This window comes from Globicephala melas, chromosome 2, assembly GCF_963455315.2.
Source record: "Globicephala melas chromosome 2, mGloMel1.2, whole genome shotgun sequence".
NCBI lineage: Eukaryota > Metazoa > Chordata > Mammalia > Artiodactyla > Delphinidae > Globicephala > Globicephala melas.
This window is the reverse complement of record NC_083315.2, coordinates 13620322-13646405: the sequence shown is the minus strand read 5'-3', so window position 1 is coordinate 13646405 and position 26084 is coordinate 13620322. Positions and strand designations below refer to the sequence as shown.

Sequence of the window (26084 nt, the reverse complement as noted above, 5' to 3'; positions counted from 1 at the left end):
AGAAGTATAAGCAACTCAAATGTCTATCAGTGGATTAATGGATAAGCAAAATGTGGTATATACATAAAATGGGATATTATTCAGTCTTAAAAAGGAGGGGAATTCTGCAGTGTGCCACAACATGGTTGAACCTTAAGATCATTATTGTTAAGTGAAATAAGCCAGTCACAAAGGACAAATACTGTATGATTCCACAATATAAGGTGCTTAGTTAAATTCATAGAGACAGAAAGTGTAATGGTGGTTACTAGGGTTTGGAGGGAGGGGTAGAAAGGGAATGGGTGTTTATTGGATATTGATTTGCAAGATAAAAAAGTTCTGGAGATCTGTCTCACAACAACGTGAATATACTTAACATTACTGAACTGTACACTTAAAGCATGGTTAACACACTGAATTTGGTTATGTGCTTTAAAAAATTACAGTAAAAGTAAATCTTTATCATCTTATTTATTTATTTTTTGCCTTAATACTTTGGCCAGGACTTACAACACAACATTGAATAGAAGTGGTGATAGCAAGCATTCTTTTTCTCCATTTCAAAGACATTGTGTTGAGCATTTCACCATTAATTATGCTGATATGTGTATATTTTATTAAAAATTTTTGTTGTTGTTGTTGTTTTTTGGCCACACCACGGAGCTTGCAGGATCTTAGTTCCCTGACCAGGGATTGGGCCATGGCAGTGAATGCGCTGAGTCCGAACTACTGGACCACTAGGGAATTCCCTGTTTTGGTTTTTTCTTGGCTTTTGTTTAGTTTTTGGGTAACTATTTCTACCCTGATACGAGTTTTTTTTTTTTTTTTAAATCAAGAATAGATACACACTACTATATATAAAACAGATAAACAAGGACCTATTGTATAACACAGGGAACTATATTCAATATCTTGTAATAACAGATGATGGAAAAGAATCTGAAAAAAGAATATTATATATATATATAAAATACGTCTGAATCACTTTGCTGTACACCTGAAACTAACACTAACATTGTAAATCAATTGTACTTCAATTAAAAAAAAAGAGAGGAGATATTTTTGTGTCTACTGAGATGATATAATTGTTCTACCTTATTCTGTTAGGAATTGATTCAGTTTTGAATGTTAAATATACCTTGTTTTCCTAGAGTAAGCTCAAATTGTTATTCTGGGATTCAGTTGGCTATTTATAATTTTGGCACCCGTGTTTACGAGGGACATTAGTATGTAATTTTTTTTTCTTATTATGGCCTTGTCAGATTTTGATTTCAACGTTATGAGGATGTCATAACAGGTTAGGAAGTATTCTCTCTTTTTTTATTTTCTGGAAGCATTTGTATAAGGTTGGCATATTTTATCCCTGGTGTTTGATAGGATTCTCTGGCAAACCTGTCTGTGTCTTGAGTTTTCCAAAATTATAATTATGTATTTATTTTCTTTAGTGATTAAAGAACTGTTTAAAATTTCTTTCTTTCTTTTTTTTTTTGCGGTACGCGGGCCTCTCCCTGCCGTGGCCTCTCTCTTTGCGGAGCACAGGCTCCGGATGCGCAGGCTCAGCGGCCATGGCTCACGGGCCCAGCCGCTCTGCGGCATGTGGGATCCTCTCGGACCGGGGCACGAACCCATGTCGCCTGCATCGGCAGGCGGACTCTCAACCACTGCACCACCAGGGAAGCCCCTAAAATTTCTATTTTTTATTGTGGTTAGTTTTGATAAGTTATACTTTTGGGGAATCCATCAGTTTCACATCTAAATTTTAAAATTACTGGCAAAAGTTCTTCATTACCTTCTTACTATCTGCAGAGTTAAAATGTCCTTGGTTATTAGTGCCATCTCTTTTTTCCTAAGTTAGTCTAGTGATGGGTTTACCCATATGTCTTTATTTACAAGAAGCTGTTAATACTTGCAAATATTTTTATTTTCTTCTACTTTTTTGGGGTTATTTAGCTATTTTTAAAAATTTTAAGATGCAAATTTATTTAGCTCATTAAGTTCCAGTCTTTCTAATACTGCTTTAAAAACTTTATTTCTAGGGAGAAATTTAGTTTAACCTGCAACTTAGATATTATTTTTATCATAAGTTAAAACTTTTATAATTTCCTTTCTAATTACTACTTTGACCTATTGATAATTAAGATGTTTATTTCTTAATTTCCAAATACATGAGTATTTTTATCTTTATTATCGATTTCTAGTTTGATTTCACCATTGTCAGAAAACATACTCTTTGATTTTAATCCTATGGAATGTTATCAGACTTGGTTTATGGATAGGATATGGTCAGTTTTTAAAGAGGTTCTCTGTGTGCTTTTAAAAAGTTCTGTGGTTTTGGAATGTAGTATTTTGTATAAATCTGCATTTACATAAAATTTGATATTTGGCTTGTTGGATTTGATATTTGGGTTGTTAACAGTTTCCGTATCCTTTCTGATTTGTTGAATGTGTTCTGTCATTTACCAAGAAAGGTATGCTAATATTTCTCATTGTAATTGTGTAGTCTCAGTTTTTGCCTTATATGTTTTGATGATGTTATTAAATGCATGCATATTTACTATTACTCTCTCTTACTTAAGAATTGATTTTTTTTCATTGTGGAATACTCTTTTTCTCTGGTGCTATTCTTTACCTCAAAGTATGTATATTTCAACTTATATTAACATAACTACCTCAGCTTTCTATCAGTTTTTGTTTTCAAATGGTATATCTTCTTTTTAGTTTTAATTTTTCTTTATTTGAATGTGTTAGATTTGTCTCTCGTTAACAGCAAATAGTCGCCTTTTTCCCTAGTCAAACAGTTTTTGTATTTTAAGTAAATTTTAGTTTGTTTACGTTTAATGTATGCACGTGGGTTTTTGTGTGTTTGTGTGCATGTGTGTGTATTTGTATTTGAATTTACACTTTCCATTTTACTAAATGTTTTCTATTTGTTTTTCTTGTTTTATGTTCGTTTTCATTCTTGTCTTTTTTTGAATTACATGTTTAAAAAATAGACTTTATTTTTTAGAGGAGTTGAATGTTCCCAACAGTATTGAACAGAAGGTACAGAGATTTCCCATATGTCCTTTGTCCCCACAGATGCATAGCCTCTCTCATTATCAACATCCCCCACCAGATTGGGACATTTGTTACTATTGATGAACCTATAATGACACATAATTATCATCCAAAGTTTGTTATTTACAGTAGGGGTCTCTCTTGGTGGTGTACATTCTCTGGGTCTGGACAAATTTATAATGACATATGTCATTATAATATAATATTATATTATTATAATATCACACAGAGTATTTTCATGGCCCTGAATAACCCTTTGTGCTCTGCCTATTCATCCCTCACTACCTCCTAAACCCTGAAAACCACTGATCTTTTTATGGTTTTCATAGTTTTGTGTTTTCTAGAATGTAATATACTTGTAATCATATAGTTATGTAGCCTTTACAGATTGACTTCTTTCACTTAGTAATATGCTTTTAAGTTTCCTCCATGTCTCTTCATGGCTTGACAGCTCACTTATTGTTAATGCGGATTTATTGTTTGTCTGGAGGTACCTCATTTTATCCATTCACCTGTGGAAGGACCTCTTGGTTGCCTGTTAAGTTTTGGAAATTATGAATAAAGCTGCTGTAAACATCCATGTGCAAGATTTTGTGTGTACATGAGTTTTCAACTATTTTTGTAAATACTAAGGAGCATAAGCTTGATTGTATGGGAAAGGTATGTTTCATTTTTTTAATAAATAGCCGAAGTGTTTTCCAAAGTATTGTACTCTTTTGCATTCTCACTATCAGGGAATGAGAGTTCCTGTTACCCTTCACCCTTGCCAATAGTTCGTGTTGTCAGTGTTCTGAATTTTGGCCATGTTAATAGGTGTGCAGACGTTCCTATTGGATTACTTCTTATTCTGTTCTACCCCTTCTGTTAGCTTGATAAAATTTAATATTTATATTTGCTTTTACGCTCTTTCTGAACCCTATGAATTTGAAATTCATTTATTAAACTCCTGACATAAATCTTATTGTTGTTATGTACTTTAATTCTCCATTTCTTCAAAAATTGTAATATTTTTGTCAGATTTTTTATGCAAGGGCTATAATAGTCCTTTGAAATGAAAAGGTTTGTGTAATAGGTGCTACTTTCTACTTGAATGGTTTGGCAGAATTTACCAGCTAAACCTTTTAGTGTTAGAGTGAAACTTTTCTCGGGAAGATTTTTTGATAAAAAAATTATTTTTGAAGAGTAAGTATATATAGTATTTTTTTATTAGCCTGTTAATGTTTGTTGGATCAGTAGTGTGTCAGTAGTCATAACCCTATTTTTATTCTTAATATTGGTAATTTGTGGTCTCAGCTTTTTGTTTTGCTTTATTTTGTTTTTGTTGTTTTCTTGGTTTGGGTTTTGGAGTTTGGTGTTTGGTTTTTCTTTAACCTGTGTACCTAGAATTTGTCAGTTTTGTTAACCTTTTTAAAGAAATAGTGTTTGGCTTTAATTTTTAAAGTCATCTGCCTGTTTTCTGTTTTACTGATTAATCTTTATGATTTCCTTCTTTCTATTTACTTTGTATGTATTTAGCTCTAATTTTTAAATTTCTTCATGGGGCACTTTAGGTCTTTGATTTCAGATCTTCTTTTCTAGTAAAAGTATTTAAAGCTGCAAGTTTCCCTCCTAACACTTTTGCTGCATTTCACAAGATTTGATATGTTGTGTATTTGTTGCCATTCATTTCAAAATGTTTTCCAAATTTGCCTTGTGATTTTTCTCTTTGATCCATAAATTATTTAGAAGTCTATTATTTATTTGCCATATATTAGTGGTTTTGCTAGATAGCTAATTATTGTTGGTTGCTAATTTAATTTCATTGTGGTTAGTGATTACACTCTAGATGATTTTAGTCCTTTAAAATTCACTAAGACTTATTTTAGGGCCCAGCATATGGTCTGCGTTGGTGAATGTACCATATGTATTTGAAAAGGCATCTGTATTCTACTGTTTTTTAAAAAAATATTTATTTATTTATTTATTTTTGGCTGTGTTGGGTCTTCATTGCTGCACTAGGGCTTTCTCTAGTTGAGGCGAGCGGGGGCTACTGTTTGTTGTGGTGCTCGGGCTTCTCATTGCAGTGGATTCTCTTGTGGAGCACGGGCTCTAGGTGCGCAGGCTTCAGTAGTTGTGGCATGCAGGCTCAGTAGTTGTGGCTTGTGGTCTGTAGAGCGCAGGCTCAGTAGTTGTGGCACATCGCTTAGTTGCTCCACGGCATGTGGGAGCTTCCCGGACCAGGGCTCGAACCCCTGTCTTCTGCATTGGCAGGCGGATTCTTAACCACTGCGCCACCAGGGAAGTCCCTCTACTGTTGAATGTAGTGTTCTAATTAGTTAGATCAAGATGCTTGTTATAGGTAAGCTCTTTTATGTATTTATTGATTTTTTTATTCTTTTTTTTTTAAAATAAATTTATTTATTTTTGGCTGTGTTGGGTCTTCGTTGCTGCGCGCAGGCTTTCTCTAGTTGCAGTGAGTGGAGGCTACTCTTGGTTGCAGTGCGCAGGCTTCTCATTGCAGTGGCTTCTCTTGTTGCGGAGCATAGACTCTAGGTGTGCGGGCTTCAATAGTTGTGACTCGTGGGCTCTAGAGCACAGGCTCAGTAGTTGTGGCACATGGGCTTAGTTGCTCTGCAACATGTGGGATCTTCCCGGACCAGGGCTCAAACCTGTGTCCCCTGTGTTGGCAGGCAGGTTCTTAACTACTGGACCACCAGGGAAGCCCGATTTTTTTCTTTTTTTGGTCTAGTACACCTGTCATTTGCTGAAAATGGTGTGTTAAAAATCTGTTATGATTGGAACGTTGTCAGTTTCTTCCTTTAATCCTGTCAAGTGTTGCTTCATGTATTTTAAGGCTTTATTATTAGGTTCATACACTTTTCTAATTGTTATGTCTTTCTATTAAATTATTCCTTTATTGTTATGAAATGTCCATTTCTATAGAGTGTTTTATAGTGTATATTTGATTTCAAAATAGTCACTCCAGGCTTTATATTCTTACTGTTAGCAGGGTATTTAATTTCCCATCCATTTGCTTTATTTTCTTTAAACTTATCAGAGTCTTTGTTTATTAAAAGTGTTTCTCTTATAGGCAGCATATCATTTGGTCATTAAAAAAAAAAATCTACTCTGTCCTTTTCAGTCTGTCTTTAATCTTACCTTGTCCCATCAACTGTTGTGTATAAATGATATAACATTTAATGTAAATTAAAATTTGGATTGAGATCTATTTTAAGATTTTTCTTTTAAAAACAGGTTTATTCAGATATGATTGACTTTCAGTATACGACATATATTTAAAGTGAACAATTTGAAAAGTTCTGACTAATGTATGTACATGAAACCATCCACCCAATCAAGTCAGTGAACATATCCATCATTCCTAAAACTTTACTCTGATTTCTTTTACTATATCTGAACCACCTGTTCCTCCTTTCAGCCTTGTCGCAGGTAACCAGTGTTCTGTTTTCTGTTACCATAGATTAATTTGCATTTTCTAGAGTTTTATATAAATGGAATCTATACGTGTGTTTGTGTGTCTAGACACACAAATATATAATAGACACATACTCTATGGGTAAATAGGAATGAAATGGCTAGTTTATAGTAAGTGCATGCTTAATTGTTTAAGGAACTGACAAACTCTTTTCTAAAGTGGTTGTAACATTTTACATTCCTATCAGGAGCATGTGAGAGTTCCACTTGCTCTGCATCCTGTTCAACACTCAGTATATAGTCAGGCTTTTTTTTTTTTTTAAAGTTGCCATTAAAGAAGTGTACAGTTGGTATCCTTGTGGGTTTTTTTTTCCAGGTATGTGTATATGTACATCTTTGAGATGATTTTCTGTCATCGGTTATTACAAGATATTAAATATAGCTTCCTGTGTTATACAGTAAATCATTTTTGCTTATCTGTTTTATGTAGTAGTGGGTATCAATCCCATACTTTCATTTATCTCCCCCCCTCCCCCTTTGGTAACCGTAAGTTTGTTTTCTATGTCTGTGGTATCTTTGTAGTTTTAATTTGAATTTCCTTAATGAGTAAATAAGTTTGAGCTCCTTTTCATGGGCTTGCCATTCTCACATCTCTTTGGTGATGTGTATGTTCAAATCTTTTGCCCTTTTAAAAAAAATCAGTTCTCTATTGTTGATTTTTAAAATATAACAGCTTTATTCATCTATTATACAATCAACTGAACCATTTAAAGCATGTAATTCAATGTTTTTTTACAGTATTCAAAGACTTGTGCAACCATCATCACAATTAATACTTTCATCCAGCCAAAAATATACACTAATCATTAGCATTCACTTCTCACTTGCCTTCAACACCTCCAACCTAGGCAGCTATTAGCTCAGTCTCTGTCCATTTGCCTATTCTGGACATATCGTATAAATGGAATCTACAGTATGTGGTCCTTTGTGACTGGTTTCCTATTTTTGACTTTTATTCATGTTGTAGCATGTATCAGTACTTCATTTGTTTTAATTGCCGAGTGATATTCCAGTGTATGGATATGCCAGATTTTGTTTATCCATTCAACAGTGGAGGGATATTTGGGGTTGTTTTCACTTTTTTTTTTTTTAGTGTATGTGTAAATATGTTTTAATTTCCCTTCAGGTTATTCTTAGGAGTGGAATTCCTGGGTCATATGTTAAAACTCATACCCTTTTGAAAAATTGCCAGTCTATTTCCCAAAGTTGGTGTACCATTTTACATTCCTACTACTGGTGTGTTAGATGTCCTATTTCTCCAGATCCTTGTCAACGCTTTTTAATGTTTGTCTTTTTTATTTTAGCCATCCTGATAGATGTGAAGTGGTATTTCATTTTTTGATTTGTATTTATTGAATGAGTGATGATGTTGAACATGTTTTCATGTGCTTATTGACCACTTATTTACGTGTGTTCTGACAATCTGTGCCTTTTAATTGGAGTGTTTAGTGCATTTACTTTTAGTGTGATTAATGATGTGGTTAGATTTAAATCTATCATCTAGATACTTGTTTTCATTTGCTCCAACTGTCTTTTGCTCTCTTGTATTCTTTTTTGGCTTTTGATTTTTATGATTCTGTTTTATCTTCTTTGTTGTGTTACTAGCTATATATTTTGTTTTGTTGTGTTACTCATTGCCTTAGGGTTTAAAGTATAATAAATCTTTTCCTCAGTACAGTCTACCATCAAGTGATGTTATTATTCTATGTCACCTATAGTATAAGACCTTCAAAATAATACAGTTCCATTTCTCTTTTTTTGGCCTTTATGCAATTGTTGTCATGTATTTATCTTTGTTATAAACCCCACAATGAATTATTAATTTTGTTTAAATAATTATTTGTTAGACTCTTCCATGACTCTACTTAACTTTTTAAATATATGGAGTAAAGTTATAGTAACTGTTTTATTGCTTTTTCTGTTAATTTTATCATTTATATCAGTTCTTGATTGATTATTCTCATTGTGGGTTGTGTTTTCCTGCTTCTTTGCATGCATGGTAATCTTTGAATGGATTCCAGACATTGTGGATTATACTATTTTGGGTGCTGGCTTCGTGTGTGTATGCAATTTTAAAAACAGATAACATTAACATAACAAAATTAACTATTTTAAAGTGAACTATTCATTGGCATTTAGAACATTCATGACGTTGTACAACCACCACCTCTACGTAATTGTAAAATGTTTTTATCACCTCAAAAGGGAACCCTCTACCCTTTAAACATTTGCTTCCTATTACCCTCATTTCTTGTCTGACTCACTGGTTCTTTAAGACTGTGTTATTTAATTTCTAAATATTTCTAATTTTTTCATTTCCCTCTTTTAATGATTTCTAGCTTCATTCCACTGGAGTTGGAGAAGATACATTGTATGCTTTAATTCTTTTTAAATTTATTGAGATTTATGTTCTAACATAGAGTCTGTCTTGGAGAATGTTTCATGTGCAATTGAGAAGAATGTGTATTCTGCTGTTGTTGGGTTGATTGTTCTTTTAGGTTTAGCTGGTTTATAGTGTTGTTCACGTCTTCTGTTTCCTGGTTTATCTTCAGTCTAGATGTTATATCCATTATTGAAGGTGGGGTGTTGAAGTCTCTAAGTATTAGAACTGTCTATCAGTTCTGTCCATTTTTGCCTCGTAATTTGGGGCTCTGTTGTTTGGTGTGTGTGTTTTTAAACTTTTAACACTATAATTTTAACACTGATGAATTGACTTTTAAATTAACATATAATGTCCTTGTTAGTCTCCCTCCCTCCTCTCTTTCCCTCCCTTCCTTCCTCTCTCTCTCTCTCTCTCTCAACAGCTTTTGACTTAAGGTCTTTTTGTGTGGTATTACTGTAGCCATCAAGGTCTGGTTTGGTTACTATTTGCATGGAATATCTTTTTCCATCCCTTTACTTTTAATGTTTGTGCCTCTGTATCCAAATTAAGTTTCTTGTAGACAGTATTCAGGCAAAGCTTGGAGATACTTTGATTTTGGTTCCAATCACTGCAGTAAAGTGAATCACATGAATTTTTTGGTTTCCTTCTGCATATAAAAGTTACATCTATACTATACTTTATTAAGCGTACAATAGCATTATGGCTTAAAAAAAAAACAATGTACGTGTCTTAATTAAAAAATACTTTATTGCCAGAAAATGATAGCCATCATCTGAGCCTTTTTTTTTTTAACTTTCTAACACAGGCTTTTTTGAAACATAATACTAATACAGAAAAGTCTGCAAATTATAAATGTATAAGTCAATAAATGTTCACAGAGTGAGCACATTTATATAGTCAGCACTAGATCAAGAAACAGACCATTACCCCAGAAGCCCTCATGCCCCCCTTTTAATCAAGGGTAACCAGTATCCTGACTTCTTACAGCATCATAGGTGAGTTCTGTGTATCTTTGAAATTTAGTAATTGGACTCATTTAGTAAATACTTTTTGTGTGTCTGGCTTCTTTTGCTCAGCATTATATTTGTGAGATGAATTCAGTAAAAGTATGTAATTTAAGTTTTTTTTGAATTTAATTAATTTTTTTATACAGCAGTATAGTCATCAATTTTATTAGTCTTCTTATTAGTCATCAATTTTATACACATCACTGTATACATGTCAGTCCCAATCTCCCAATTCATCACCCCCCCCCACCCCCCGCCGCTTTCCCCCCTTGGTGACCATATGTTTGTTCTCTACATCTGTGTCTCAATTTCTGTCCTGCAGACTGGTTCATCTGTACCGTATTTCTAGGTTCCACATATATGCGTTAATATACGATATTTGTTTTTCTCTTTCTGACTTACTTCACTCTGTATGACAGTCTCTAGATCCATCCATGTCTCTACAAATGACCCAATTTCGTTCCTTTTTATGGCTGAGTAATATTCCACTGTATATATGTGCCACATCTTCTTTATCCATTCATCTGTCGATGGGCATTTAGGTTGCTTCCATGACCTGGCTATTGTAAATAGTGCTACAGTGAACATTGGGGTGCATGTGTCTTTTTGAATTATGGTTTTCTCTGGGTATATGCCCAGTAGTGGAATTGCTAGGTCATATGGTAATTCTATTTTTAATTTTTTAAGGAACCTCCATGCTATTCTCCTTAGCGGCTGTGTCAATTTACCTTCCCACCAGCAGTGCAAGAGGGTTCTCTTTTCTCCACACCCTCTCCAGCATTTGTTACTTGTAAATTTTCTGATGATGCCCATTCTAACTGGTGTGAGGTGATACCTCATTGTAGTTTTGATTTGCATTTATCTAATACTTAGTGATATTGAGCAGCTTTTCATGTGCTTCTTGGCCATCTGTATATCTTGTTTGGAGAAGTGTCTGTTTAGGTCTTCTGCCCATTTTTGGATTGGGTTGTTTGTTTCTTTAATATCGAGCTGCATGAGCTGTTTGTATATTTTGGAGATTACTCCTTTGTCCGTTGATTCGTTTGCAAATATTTTCTCCCATTCTGAGGGTTGTCTTTTTGTCTTGATTATGGTTTCCTTTGCTGTGCAAAAGCTTTTAAATTGCATTAGGTCCCATTTGTTTATTTTTGTTTTTATTTCCATTACTCTAGGAGGTGGATCAAAAAAGATCTTGCTGTGATTTATGTCAAAGAGTGTTCTTCCTATGTTTTCCTCTAAGAGTTTTATAGTGTCTGGTCTTACATTTAGGTTTCTAATCCATTTTGAGTTTATTTTTGTGTATGGTGTTAGGGAGTGTTCTAATTTCATTCTTTCACATGTAGCTGTCCATTTTTCCCAGCACCACTTATTGAAGAGGCTGTCTTTTCTCCATTGTATATCCTTGCCTCCTTTGTCACAGATTAGTTGACCATAGGTGCGTGGGTTTATCTCTGGGCTTTCTATCTTGTTCCATTGATCTATGTTTCTGTTTTTGTGCCAGTACCATATTGTCTTGATTACTGTAGCTTTGTAGTATAGTCTGAAGTCAGGGAGTCTGATTCCTCCAGCTCTGTTTTTTTCCCTCAAGACTGCTTTGGCTATTTGGGGTCTTTTGTGTATCCATACAGATTTTGAGATTTTTTTTTGTTCTTGTTCCGTAAAAAATGCCATTGGTAATTGGATACAGATTGCATTGAATCTGTAGATTGCTTTGGGTAGTAGAGTCATTTTCACAATATTGATTCTTCCTATCCAAGAACATGGTATATCTCTCCTTCTGTTGGTATCATCTTTAATTTCTTTCATCAGTGTCTTATAATTATCTGCATACAGGTCTTTTGTCCCCCTAGGTAGGTTTATTCCTAGGTATTTTATTCTTTTGTTGCAATGGTAAATGGGAGTGTTTTTAATTTCTCTTTCAGATTTTTCATCATTAGTGTATAGGAATGCAGGAGATTTCTGTGCATTAATTTTGTATCCTGCAACTTTACCGAATTCATTGATTAGCTCTAGTAGTTTCTGGTGGCATCTTTCGGATTCTCTATGTATAGTATCATGTCATCTGCAAAGGGTGACAGTTTTACTTCTTCTTTTCCAATTTGTATTCCTTTTATTTCTTTTTCTTCTCTGATTGCCATGGCTAGGACTTCCAAAACTATGTTGAATGATAGTGGTGAGAGTGGACATCCTTGTCTTGTTCCTGATCTTAGAGGAAATGCTTTCAGTTTTTCACCATTGAGAATGATGTTTGCTGTGGGTTTGTCATATATGGCCTTTCTTATGTTGAGGTGGATTCCCTCTGTGCCCACTTTCTGGAGATTTTTTATCATAAATGGGTGCTGAATTTTGTCAAAAGCTTTTTCTGCATCTATTGAGATGATCATGTGGTTTTTATTCTTAAATTTGTTAATATGATGTATCACATTGATTGATTTGCATATATTGAAGAATCCTTGCATCCCTGGGATAAATCCCAGATGATCATGGTGTATGATCCTTTTAATGTGTTGTTGGATTCTGTTTGCTAGTATTTTGTTGAGGATTTTTGCATCTATATTCATCAGTGATATTGGCCTGTAATTTTCTTTTCTTGTAGTATCTTTGTCTGGTTTTGGTATCAGGGTGATGGTGGCCTCATAAAATGAGTTTGGGAGTGTTCCTTCCTCTGCAATTTTTTGGAAGAGTTTGAGAAGGATGGGTGTTAGCTCTTCTCTAAATGTTTGATAGAATTCACCTGTGAAGCCATCTGGTCCTGGACTTTTGTTTGTTGGAAGATTTTAAATCACAGTTTCAATTTCATTCCTTGTGATTGGTCTGTTCATATTTTCTATTTCTTCCTGTTTCAGTCATGGGAGGTTACACCTTTCTAAGAATTTGTCCATTTCTTCCAGGTTGTCCATTTTATTGGCATAGAGTTGCTTGTAGTTGTCTCTTAGGATGCTTTGTATTTCTGCGGTGTCTGTTGTAACTTCTTTTTCATTTCTAATTTTATTGATTTCAGTCCTCTCCCTCTTTTTCTTGATGAGTTTGGCTAATGTTTTATCAATTTTGTTTATCTTCTCAAAGAACCAGCTTTTGGTTTTATTGATCTTTGCTATTGTTTTCTTTGTTTCTATTTCATTTATTTCTGCTCTGATCTTTATGATTTCTTTCCTTCTGCTAGCTTTGGGTTTTGTTTGTTCTTCTTTCTCTAGTTGCTTAGGTGTAAGGTTAGGTTGTTTATTTGAGATATTTCTTGTTTCTTGAGGTAGGATTTTATTGCTATAAACTTCTCTCTTAGAACTTCTTTTGCTGCATCCCATAGGTTTTGGATCGTCGTGTTTTCATTGTCATTTGTCTCTAGGTGTTTTTTGATTTCCTCTTTGATTTCTTCAGTGATCACTTGGTTATTCAGTAACGTATTGTTTAGCTTCCATGTGTTTGTGTTTTTTACGTTTTTTCCCGTGTAATTGATTTCTAATCTCATAGCGTTGTGGTTAGAAAAGATGCTTGATATGATTTCAGTTTTCTTAAATTTACTGAGACTTGATTTGTGACCTAAGATGTGATCTATCCTGGAGAATGTTCCCATGCACAGTTGAGAAGAAAGTGTTATATGCTGTTTTTGGATGGAATGTCCTATAAATATCAATTAAATCTATCTTGTCTATTGTGTCATTTAAAGCTTGTGTTTCCTTATTAATTTTCTGTTTGGATCTGTCCATTGGTGTAAGTGAGGTGTTAAAGTCTCCCACTATTATTGTGTCACTGTCGGTTTCCTCTTTTATAGCTGTTAGCAGTTGCCTTATGTATTGAGGTGCTCCTATGTTGGGTGCATATATATTTATAATTGTTATATCTTCTTCTTGGGTTGATCCCTTGATCATTATGTAGTGTACTTCCTTGTCTCTTGTAGCATTCTTTGTGTTAAAGTCTATTTTATCTGATATGAGTGTTGCTACTCCAGCTTTCTTTTGATTTCCATGTGCATGGAATATCTTTTTCCATCACCTCACTTTCAGTCTGTGTGTTTTCCTAGGTCTGAAGTGGGTGTCTTGTAGACAGCATATATATGGGTCTTGTTTTTGTATCCATTCAGCAAGCCTGTGTCTTTTGGTTGGAGCATTTAATCCATTCACGCTTAAGGTAATTATCAATATGTATGTTCCTATGACCATTTTCTTAATCGTTTTGCGTTTATTTTTGTAGGTCCTTTTTTTCTCTTGTGTTTCCCACTTAGAGAAGTTCCTTTAGCATTTGTTGTAGAGCTGGTTTGGTGGTGCTGAATTCTCTTAGCTTTTGCTTGTCTGTAAGACAATCTGAATGAGATCTTGAATGAGATCCTCGTCGGGTAGAGTAATCTTGGTTGTAGGTTCTTCCCTTTCATCACTGTAAGTGTATCATGCCACTCCCTTCTGGCTTATAGAGTTTCTGCTGTGAAATCAGATCCCGCAAGTCGTGCTGGCCGGGTTGGGGGGAAAAAGTAAGGATAACAATAACAAAGTGAAAAATAAAATTAGACTAGGGAACTAACACCTATGTTAAAAAAATACAAAAATAAAGATATAGGTGAAAGAACAACCAAAAGGTAAAAGAGAACCACGATAGTAAAAAAGAGGAGGGAAAAAAAAAAGTAAGAAAGGTGGAAAAGGCCTTGGCTTTGGAGGGCGGGGCCGAAGCAGGGGTGAGGTTTGGGTGGTGGGCGGGGTGTATGCTTAGTACCCACAGGGGTGGAAAAGGCCCGGGGTGTGTGTGTGGGGGGGGGGGCGGCTTAGGCTCAACAGAACAGAAGGGGCCCAGGCATGCCTCCTGCCTCTGGTCTCAGAGGCTGGGGGACCCCACCTGGGAGCCCAGAAGGCTTTCTGGCTTGAGTGGATGGGGTAGACGCCTTCCTCTCCTGCTCCTACAGTCATGGAGGGCCCCTTGCGCCTGCCTCTCCACATCTCCCCAGCCTTCCTCCTATGCCCCCAGGGCCAACCCAGCCCAGCGGGGACCTTTGAGAGCATAGGACCCGGCCTAGCCCGAGACGGGCAAACATCCCCGGCTAATTGGGCAGGGGAAATGCTGGGCCTGTTGCCCCCTGATCCGAGCCCCTGAGGGTCCCTCCAGGCGTGGATACCCTTCCCCCCCTCAGCCACCCCTCAGGGGTGCCGGTCCTGTCCGGCCTCCACTTCTCCTCCCCCCTCAGTGCCCCCACATCCTACCGGTTTTCTTGGGGGTTCTTCCCGTCTCCTTGGGCATCAGGGTCCCCCACTGGTGTCTGGCAAGTGCCCCAGTTGTGGGGAGATGCGCGCTCTGCATCTTCCCACACTGTCATCTTGACTCCTCTCTCTAACCTTACAAAATTTACTTCTTAATTTTTAAAACTTTGAAATTATTGTTTGATCCATAGGCTGCAGAATGGAAAATATGTTAACAGGCCTGAAAGCAACATAAAACTCATTGTACATCTCCATTAGCGTTCTTGGGTGATGAGGTACATTGTCATTGAGCAGTATTATATTGGAAGGAATCTTTTTTCTGAGCAGTAGATCTCAACTGTGGGCTTAAAATATTCAGTAACCCATGTTGTAAACAGATGTACAGTCGTCCAGGATTTGTTGTTCCATTTTTAGAGCATAGACAGTAGATTTAGCATAATTCTTAAGGATTCTAGGAGTTTTGAAGTACTAAATGAGCATTGGCTTCAACTTTAAGTCACCAGCTGCAGTAGTGCCTAGTAAGATAGTCGGGGGTGTTGTCAGGGCCCTTGAAACATTGAAGCCAGACATTGGCTTCTCTAGCTATGAAACTCCTAGATGTCATCTTCCAATTGAAGGCTGTTTCATCTACATTGAAAATCTGTTGTTTAGTGTAGCCACCTTCATTAATTATCTTCGCTAGCTCTTCTGGATAACTTGCTGTAGCTTCTGTATCAGCACTTGCTGCTTCACCTTGCACTTTAATGTTACGGAGGCAGCTTCATTCCTTAAACCTCATGAAACAAACTCTGCTAGCTTTATACATTTCTTCTGCAGCTTCCTCATCTCTCTCAGTCTTCTTAGAATTGAAGAGAATTAAGGCCTTGCTCTGCATTTGGCTTTGTTGTGGCTGGCTTGATCTTCTATCCAGACTCCTGAAACTTTTTCCATATCAACAGTAAGGGTGTTTTGTTTTCTTATCATTTGTGTGTTCACAATAGTGTCACTTTTAATTTTCTTTAGGAATTTTTCCTTTGCATTCACAACATAGCTGGCTCTTTGGTACAAGAGGCCTAGCTTTCAGCCTCCCTTGGCTTTTGACATGCCTTCCTCACTGAGCTTAATCATTTTTAGCTTTTGATTTAAAGTGAGAGATGCGCAATTCTTCCTTTCGCTTAAACACTACTTGAATTGAACACAATTTCAGTATTGTTGTGTCTTGGAATAGGGAGGTCTGAGGAGAGGGAGAGAGATAGGGGAACAGCTGGTCAATGGAACAGTCAGAACATACAACATTTGTTGAATTAAATTTGCTGTTGTGAATGGGTGTGGCACCCCAAAACAATTAAATAGTAACGTCAAACATCACTGATCGTGGATACTATGACAAATATAATAACGAAAAAGCTGAGATATTGCGAAAATTACAAAATGTGACAAAGAGGCATGAAGCAAGCAAATGTTGGAAAAATGGTGCCAGTAGACTTGCTTGATGCAGAATTGCCACAGACCTTCAATTTATAAAAAATGCAACATCTGTGAAGAACAGTAAAATGAGGTATGCCTGTATAGTTGGAGCATTGTGTTTTTTTTTTGTTTTTTTTTTGTGGTGCGCGGGCCTCTCACCGTTGTGGCCTCTCCCATTGTGGCTTCTCCCGTTGTGGAGCACAGGCTCTGGACACGCAGGCTCAGCAGCCATGGCTCATGGGCCCAGCCGCTCCATGGCATGTGGGATCCTCCCGGACTGGGGCACGAACCCATGTCCCCTGCATCGGCAGGCAGACTCTCAACCACTGCGCCACCAGGGAAGCCCTGGAGCGTATTCTTAATTCACTTAGCCAATCTCTCTCTCTTGTTTTTGACGGGATAGTTTAACCCGTTTCCATTTAAAGTAGGTACTGATAATTTATGCCATTTTACTATTTTTCCTGTACGTTTTATGCCCCCCTTTGTTCTTCTATTTCTCCAATACTGCCTTTTTTCTTAAATTAATTTTTTTGGCTTTGTGCCCTTTTGATTGCCTTCCTTTTTTTTTTCCTTTTATTTTCATTTCTTTCTTTCTTTCTTTTTTTCGTTTCCTCCCCCAGCATGCGGGATCTTAGTTCCCTGACCAGGGATTGAACCCGTGCCCCCTGAAGTGGAAGTGTGGAGTCTTAACCACTGGACCACCAGGGAAGTCCTGCCTTCCTTTTTTTTTTTTTTTTTTTATTTTAAGATTTATTTTAGGCTGCGTTGGGTCTTAGTTGTAGCATGTGGGATCTTTGTTGAGGCACATGGGATCTTTCGTTGCGGCGTGAGGGCTCTTTGTTGTGGTGCGCGGGCTTCTCTCTAGTTGTGGTGTGCGGGTTTTCTCTTCTCTAGTTGGGGCTCGCAGGCTCCAGGGCGTGTGGGCTCTGTCGTTGTGTTGTGCAGGTTCCAGAGCACATAGGCTCTGTAGTTTGTGGCACGTGGGCTGTAAGTTGAGACGTGCAAGCTCAGTAGCTGTGGCGTGTGGGCTTAGTTGCCCCACATTATGTGGGATCTTAGTTCCCTGACCAGGGATTGAACCCATGTCCCCTGCATTGCAAGGTGGATTCTTTACCACTGAACCACCAGGGAAGTCCCCCGCCTTCCTTTTCTTTTGTGTATATTTTTAAGGCACAGTTGACCTTTGAACAACATGGGAGATAGGGGCACTGACCCACTGTGTAGTCAAAAATCCAAGTATAATGTATAGTTGGCCCTCTATATATATGTGATTCCTCCATATCCAAGGTTCCACGTCCACGGATTCAACAAACTCTGGATTGTGTAGTACTGTAGTATTTACTATGGACAAATTGCATGTAAGTGGACCTGCACAGTTCAAACCTGTGTTTTACAAGGGCCAACTTCATTTTCTTGCTGGTTTCTATGAGGATTACAATTAACATCCTAAATTTGTAATAACTTTGAATTTTTTTAAAAAAATTATTTTTGGCTGCGTTGGGTCTTCGTTGCTGTGCGTGGGCTTTCTCTAGTTGTGGTGAGTGGGGGCTACTCTTCGTTGCATTGCACGGGCTTCTCATTGTGGTGGCTTCTTGTTGCGGAGCACGGGCTCTAGGCGTATAGGCTTCAGTAGTTGCAGCATGTGGGCTTCAGTAGTTGTGGCATGCAGGCCTTAGAGCGCATGGACTTCAGTAGTTGTGATGCATGGGCTCTAGGGCATGCAGGCTTCAATAGTTGTGGTGTGTGGGCTCACTAGTTGTGGGTTGTGGGCTCTAGAGCACGGGCTCAGTAGTTGTGGCGTACGGGCTTAGTTGCTCCGTGACACGCAGGATCTTCCCGGACCAGGGTTTGAACCCGTGCCCCCTGCATTGGCAGCCGGATTCTTAACCACTGCGCCACCAGGGAAGTCCCACTTTGAATTGATACCAACTTAGCTTCAGTAGCATACAAAAAATTCTGCTCACATTCCCCCACCTTTCTATTGTTTTTTCAAAATTTGTGTCTTTATACATATCGTGTGCCCATTAACATAGACATATAGTTATTTTTTTCATGCATTTGTCTTTTAAACCATGCAGGAAATATAAAGAAGAGTTACAAATCAAAACTATCATAATGCTGGCTTTAATTTTTACCTATATTTAACTTTTACTGGCGTTAAAAATTTTTTTTTGGTACGGCTTTTAGTTACTGTCTAGTGTTCTTTCGTTTAGCCAGAAGGACCCCCTTTCCAATTTCTTGTAGGGCAGGTCTCTTAGCAACAGATTCCCTCACCTTCTGTTTCGTTGGGAATGTCTGTCTTTTTGCATATTTGAAGGATAGCTTTGCTTGATTTAGAATTCTTGGGTGACAGGTTTTTTTCTTTCAGAAATTTAAAAATGTCATTGTACACACCCTAATGGCCCCTGTTGAATTCGGTGAGAAATTTGTTGTTTAATCTTACTGAGGATTCTTTGTATGTGACAAGTTGCTTTTCTGTTAATCTTTTAAAGATTCTCTTTTTTCTTGGCTTTTAGCAGTGATTATTATTTTATCTCAGTGCAGATCTCTTTGTGTTTATTCTTCTCGTGGTTTCTTGAGCCTCTTGAATGTGTAGATTCACGTAATTATCTAATTCGGAAGTTTTTGGCCAATATTTCTTAAAATATTTTCTCTGTTCCTCTTTTTCCTTTTCTTCTGGAATTCCCATTGTTTGTATGTTAGTAGGCATGATTGTGTCCTACAGGTTTCGTAGGAACTCCTCTGCTCCCCTTTTTTAAATGATCCTGAAACTGGATAATTTCAATTGGTCTACCTTTAAGTTTACTGAGTTTTTTTCTTTACCTACTCACATCTGTTGTTGAGACCCTCTAGTGTAGTTTTCATTCTGGTTATTACAATTTTCAATGTCAGTGTCTCTGTTTGGTTCCTTTTTGAAATGACTGTTGATTCTCTGTTGAGACATCATTGTCCTGGTGTCCTTTAGCTCCTTGACCTTGCTCTCCTTTATCTTTGAGCAGATCTAAGACAGTTGATTTAAAGTCTGCACTAAATGTCTGTGCTTCTACAGAGACAGATTCTCTTCAGTTCTCCTGTGAATGGGCTGTACTTTCTTTTTCTTTGCATGCTTTGTAACTCTCTTGAAAACTGGATGTACTGAATATTATGATATGGTAACTCTGGAAAGTGGGTTCTTTACTCACGGTTTAATTATGTTGCTTGCTGTATGCTGCAGTTATTTGCCTTTTTAGTGGTCTTCTATGTAATTTTTAAAAAAGTGTACATTCTTTGTCACTTTGTTCTCTAAAGTCTGTTTCTGTAGTTTGTGTTCAACTAGTTTTTTGACAGAGTTTTGCTTGAATACCAGGTGCCAAAATAGTGAGAGAGAGGGAGAATCAAAAAGAAAAAAAAAAAAAAAAAAGGAAAAAAGCAACACCTCTTCCAGTCTTTGCAGATTGGCTCTGTGCTAGGACTGTTCCTTCAGTGGCTAGCCAGTCTTCTTACCACTCTCCCTTACTTAGCCTTCACTCCCTACTTGCCCTGTACCAGGAGATAGACCAGAGATGAAAGGTTAGTGTCTCATCAGGTCTTTTAGGAATATGCATCCTGCCCTGGGCATGTGGTGCTGTCTAAATTCCCTAGAATGAACAGACACTTTCCAGTGCCCCAATTTCCAAGAGAAACTTTGTCCCCAGCTTTTCCTCTTAGGCTCTTGGCACTAGGTTATTTGCTTGAACCATGATCTTTCGCCCCAGGGACCTGTGGGTATTTTGTCTGCCTTACAGTGATTTGAGGATACCCACCACTTTTCTGCCCTGAGTGAGTTCTGAGCTTGTCAAAAGAATAAGCATGTTGTGTCAGTTCTTCAGTAGCCAACAGACACTTTAGAGAAACACAATTCTTTGCAAATAAAGTCTGCTCTGCTACTTCTGAAACCAGAAGCTGGGGTTCTTCACTGGGAATACAAGATGCTATCTTCAAGACCTCTGCTGAATCCATGGGTCAAGGGAAAGTAAAAATTCCCAAAGCTTTCCTGCCTTTTTTTTGGGGGGGGGTGCGCTGCGTGGATTGCGGGATCTTAGTTCCCTGACCAAGGACTGAACTTGGGCCCATGGCAGTGAGAGCACTTGAGTCCTAACCGCTGGACCTCAAGGGAACTCCCCACTTTCCTGCCATTTTTTTTTTTTTTTTGCTGTACGCGGGCCTCTCACTGTTGTGGCCTCTCCCGTTGTGGAGCACAGGCTCCGGACGCGCAGCCTCAGCGGCCATGGCTCACGGGCCCAGCCGCTCCACAGCATGTGGGATCTTCCCAGACCGAGGCACGAACTCGTGTCCCCTGCATCGGCAGGCGGACTCTCAACCACTGCACCACCGGGGAAGCCCTTTCCTGCCATTTTTAAGTTGCTTTTTTCTGACTGAGCGTTTGCTTGGTTGCTGCAAACCTTTCACTTTCTTTCCCAGAGTCCTGACAAAATTGGTTCTGATAGTTTCTGCTTGACTTCTTGATGTTTCTGTGGTGGAATGTGCCCTTGGAGCTGCCTTCTCCCCCATTTTTGCTAACATAAATCTGGACATTTTTGCATCCCTGTAAGTCTCCTTGAGTTTTGTTCTGAAATACAGTTATGTTCCTTGGAAACAGTTTGATCTTTTCAGGTCCTGCTCTTATGATTTATTCAGTGGGTCCAGAGCAGTGCTCAGTCTAGGGGTACTTATTCCCACTACTGAGGCAAGACCTTTATGAGTCTTTTACCCAGTGAAAGCCCTGTGAGTTGGGAGTTTTTCCAGTCTGGCTCAGGGAACAGGCACTGTTCCTAGACCTTTGTGCCAGCTGGATACTGTTCGCTCTAATCTTTTTGGCTGGTTCTTTTTCCAGCCTCAGGTAATTTCTCTACTCACATGTTCTCTGTTTAATACTCATGTAGTGCTGTTTCTCTTTCTCTGTCTTTGAGTGTTCTCTCTCTGAAGGGCTTTCATTTCTGGTACTTGGCTTTGCCAATTTTAGCTTTCTTGGTCTCACCCATCTCCTATACTTTGAGAGTGTCCTGGGCTTGGCCTCAGTTTCTCTCCCTGAGTCTTGGCCTGGAAGAACTCTCAAGACATTAAGAGGGGGCAAACAGAGGGCTCACCTCATTTGTCTGTTACCTCTTTGAGATTGTTGTCTTTCTGTAGCTGATACACAGGTATCTTGAGAACCACTGTCTAAATTATTTTGTCCTTTTTTTTTTTTTGAGTGTGTGGGGTATGCATTGTTTCATGCAGGAGGATAAATTTGGTCCTTGTTATTCCATCTTGACCAATCTCCTACTATTTCTCCTTAGCCTTGATTTTTTTCTCTTATTTTATTATTCTTCTGTTCCCTCTTTTCTTCCTTATTTGTGATTATAATGAATATTTTTAACATTGCATTTTAATCAGTTTAATAATGCGGTTATTTAATATTGCATTTAAATGTAATTGTAAATTAAATTACCTTTTGGGCCATATCGCTTTCTATATATACAAGTATTAATATCTGTGTAGTGGTTGCTCCAGGGATTACAAATTTCATACAAATAAGTTCAGTCTACTATGTGTACCACTTCACACAAAATGTAGAAACCTTGAAACTGTATAGATCTCTTTTACCTGCTCCTTCCCCAATCTTTGTTATAGTTTTACACACATTGAAAACTTTACAAGACAGCATTTTAACTTTTGATGTAAGCAGTCATATGTATTTTAAGTGAAAGGAGGTATTATGATTGTTTTATCAGCCAATAATCTATCAAAACTACCTGCATGTTTATCATGCTTCATTTTCCCCTTCATCTTGGAGCTTACTTCTTGGGTCATTGTTTTCTGCCCGAGGAAAATTGTTTGGTATTCCCTTTAATGGAAATTTGTTTAGAGATATTTTTTGGCTTTGTTATTTATCCAGTTCTTTTAGTGATAACTTCCCTTTGGGTTATATTAAGATTTTTATTTCTCTTTTTGGTTTTCTGTAGTTTTATTAATGTGCCTATGTGTGGATTTATATTTATTTACCCTGGGATTTATTGTGGTTCTTCAGTCTATGACTTGCCATCTTTCTTCTGTTTTAGAAAGTTTTCAGTTATTATCATTTTTTAAAAGATTTATTATTTATTTATCTATCTATATCTATTTATGTGTTTATTTTTGGCTGCATTGGGTCTTAGTTGTGGCATGCGGGATCTTCATTGAGGCATGCAGGATCTTTGTTGAAGCATGCGGGATCTTTCGTGGCGTTGCTTGGACTCTTTGTTGTGGCGTGCGGGCTTCTCTCTAGTTGTGGCACGCAGGCTCCAGGGCATGTGAGCTCTGTAGTTGTGATGCACGGGCTCCAGAGCGTGTGGGCTCTGTAGTTTGCAGCACACGGGCTTTCTAGTTGAGGCGCATGAACTCAGTAGTTGTGGCACGTGGGCTTAGTTGCCCCACGGCATGTGGGATCTTAGCTCCTTGACCAGGGATTGAACCCGCGTCCCCTGCACTGTAAGGCGGATTCTTTACCACTGGACCACCAGGGACGTCCCAGTTATTATCATTTTAAATATTGCTTTTGTACCATTTTTTTCCCTCTCATATTTCTCTGGGACTCTAATTACATGTGTGTTAGGCCTGCCCATCATGTTGTTTTCGTTTCCTGTCTTTTTGTATTTTTCTTTTTCTTTTTTTTTTTTTGTGGTACGCGGGCCTCTCACTGTTGTGGCCTCTCCCGTTGTGGAGCACAGGCTCCGGATGCGCAGGCTCAGCGGCCATGGCTCACGGGTCCAGCCGCTCCGTGGCATATGGGATCTTCCCAGACCGGGGCACGAACCCGCGTCCCCTGCATCGGCAGGCGGACTCTCAACCACTGTGCCACCAGGGAAGCCCTATTCTTCATACTTCTGTGCTAATGTTCTGAATATTTTCTTCTGACCTATTTTGTTGTTGTTCTAATTCTGTTTTCAGCTAATGGCTGTTTTCAGCCATTGTTAATCCCATTTATTGATTTTATAATTTTTGTTTTTACTCCTGTAATTTTTTGATTTAGAGTTTTCAGTTCTTTGAAGAAATTTTAAATTTTGTGTTGTGTGTATTTGAACATAATAAACATACTTTTTATAAATGTCTGTATCTGAAACTCCAAAATACAAATATGTTTTGATCTTCATGTTTCTACTGGTTTTCATTCATGTTGTCTTGACTCTCATGTGTTTAGTATTTTTCATTGTGCCGAAAATGGTAATGAACTAGTATTAGAAATTATTTGTAGCCAAAATGACATTGTTTTTCAAAGAGGATGTATATTAGCTTCTGTCTGGTGTCTGGGGGCACTTGTAATTTAGGGTTATGTGAGTCAAATTTCAGAGTTTGAGATGATCAAAGCCCAGCTGCAGTCTCTGGGTGGGCCTATGTACTTTTAGTTTATTGTCATTCCTGGCTTGCAGCCCCTCAGTGTTGCCGCTGAAAGAGGGAAGGGATTTACTAGTGTTCTTCTTTTCCCTTAGTTGTCTATGGATGTAGATCCCTGTACTTTCAGCCTTCTGAGTTTGTCAGAAGTACCTTTCACTCTCTCAGCTGCTTTCTTTGAAATAGGCAAATGTCCCCTGGGTGACAAAATGGTCAAAAGTTGTACTAAACTCCCTTGACTTCCATCCTTTTCAAGTTTTGGCCCAGTAATTCCTTACTATGACATCAGCTCTTTGATACCTTTAGTCACATTTTGAAAATTAAAAGAAACAGCATTTAATATTAATATTTAAATTGATAAATTGTTAATATATTTTAAGTGAAATCTTAAAATAGAACAATGATCGTTAGTATTAGTGTTTAAAATGTAAACATTTGTATAACAGTTAAAAATTTAATACTGACATTTAAGATTTAAAGTATTAAAATTTTTATTATAGGTTTTCAGCTATAAAACTTCATACTTTTAAAATTAATTAATCAATTAATTAATTTTTGGATGAGTTGGATCTTTGTTGCTGTGCGCCGGCTTTCTCTAGTTGCAGCCAGCAGGGGCTACTCTTTGTTGCTGTGTGTGAGCTTCTCATTGCAGTGGCTTCTCTTGTTGCGGAGCAGGGGTCTACGCACCGGGCTTCAGTAGTTGTGGCACACGGGCTCAGTAGTTGTGGCACACGGGCTCAGTAGTTGTGGCTTGTGGGCTCTAGAGCACAGGCTCAGTAGTTGTGGCACGTGGGCTTAGTTGCTCCGCAGCATATGGGATCTTCCCAGACCAGGGCTCGAACCCATGTCCCCTGCATTGGCAGGCGGATTGTTAACCACTGCACCACCAGGGAAGTCCCAAAACTTCATACTTTTATAGTGGTTCTCAGAGGAATTATTGATCTGAATTATTCAGTTTACTCTTATGAAAAGTGTCAGTGCCAGCATCTGAATTAAAAATTTCCCTTGGGGGGCTTCCCTGGTGGCACAGTGATTGAGGTTCTGCCTGCCATTGCAGGGGACATGGGTTCGAGCCCTGGTCTGGGAGGATCCCACATGCCGCGGAGCAGCTAGGCCCGTGAGCTTACAACTACTGAGCCTGCACATCTGGAGCTTGTGCTCCGCAACAAGAGAGGCCGCGACAGTGAGTACCCGCTCACCGTGATGAAGAGTGGCCCCCTCTCACCGCAACAAGAGAAAGCCCTCACACAGAAACGATGGCTCAACACAGCCAAAAAAGAAAAAAAAAAATTTTCCCTTGGGGAGTTCCCTGGTGGTCCAGTGGTTAGGATTCTGGGCTTTCACTGCTGTGGCCCGGGTTCGGTCCCTGGTCGGGGAACTGAGATCCATCCAGCGAGCCTTGTGGCACAGCCAAAAAAACCCCCAAAGTTTCTGTTTATTTGTGTTACTGTGTGTATTAACTGGAGAAACGACTAAGAGTCTTATCAGTAGTGGTTTGATGATCAGTCAGTAGTGATAATTTGTTAATGTTTTTGTTGTGCATTTCCTAAAATGGACATTTAAGGGACCTGTTCATAAAGTTAATAATTTAATTTATCTTTGAAAAAGCTTTATTGAAAAATGACATTATTTTTGTTTATTTTTAGGTTGGGCTCATGTGGTTTGTGCCCTGTATATTCCAGAGGTACAGTTTGCCAATGTTTCAACAATGGAACCAATTGTTTTACAGTCTGTGCCACATGATCGTTATAATAAGGTATAGTAGATATTATTTTATTGATGTTTGAATATAATTTTTTTGTTTTAAAACTGGGAAGTATAAAGGAATTTTTAAATTTTGTTTTATTACAGCCCTTCATTAAAAAATTTAAATTAAATGCCTCCATTGATTTGGAAAAAGTGTAATTACTGTGGTAAACTACAAGTATTAAAATATGTTATTAAGGTCACAGGAGTACAAAACAAACACACACAAACAAAACTATATTACCTTTTACATTAACCTAAGTATTTAAGCTTCTAACATTTTAATCTGTATAGATTTGTTCTTTTTTTAAAAAAAATATTTATTTATTATTTCGGCTGCACCAGGTCTTAGTTGTGGCACTTGGGATCTTCGTTGCAGCATGCAGGATCTTTAGTTACAGTATGTAGAATCTTATAGTTGCGGCATGTGGACTTCTTAGTTGC

The 26084-nt window shown here is 37.9% G+C and overlaps 1 protein-coding gene across 14 annotated transcripts in view; it reads left to right on the top strand.

The window, feature by feature from the left end:
- Positions 1-26084, top strand: part of MLLT10 (MLLT10 histone lysine methyltransferase DOT1L cofactor) — a 249193-nt gene that overhangs the window by 64854 nt on the left and 158255 nt on the right. For all 14 annotated transcript variants that reach the window (XR_004035214.2, XR_004035213.2, XM_060292985.2 and 11 more), the window contains one exon: positions 25541-25650. Coding sequence is in view for 12 of the 14 variants with exons in the window: in XM_060292985.2 (XP_060148968.1) it covers positions 25541-25650 (110 nt within the window). In the remaining 2 variants the exon portion in view is untranslated. The remainder of the gene's footprint in view (positions 1-25540; positions 25651-26084) is intronic.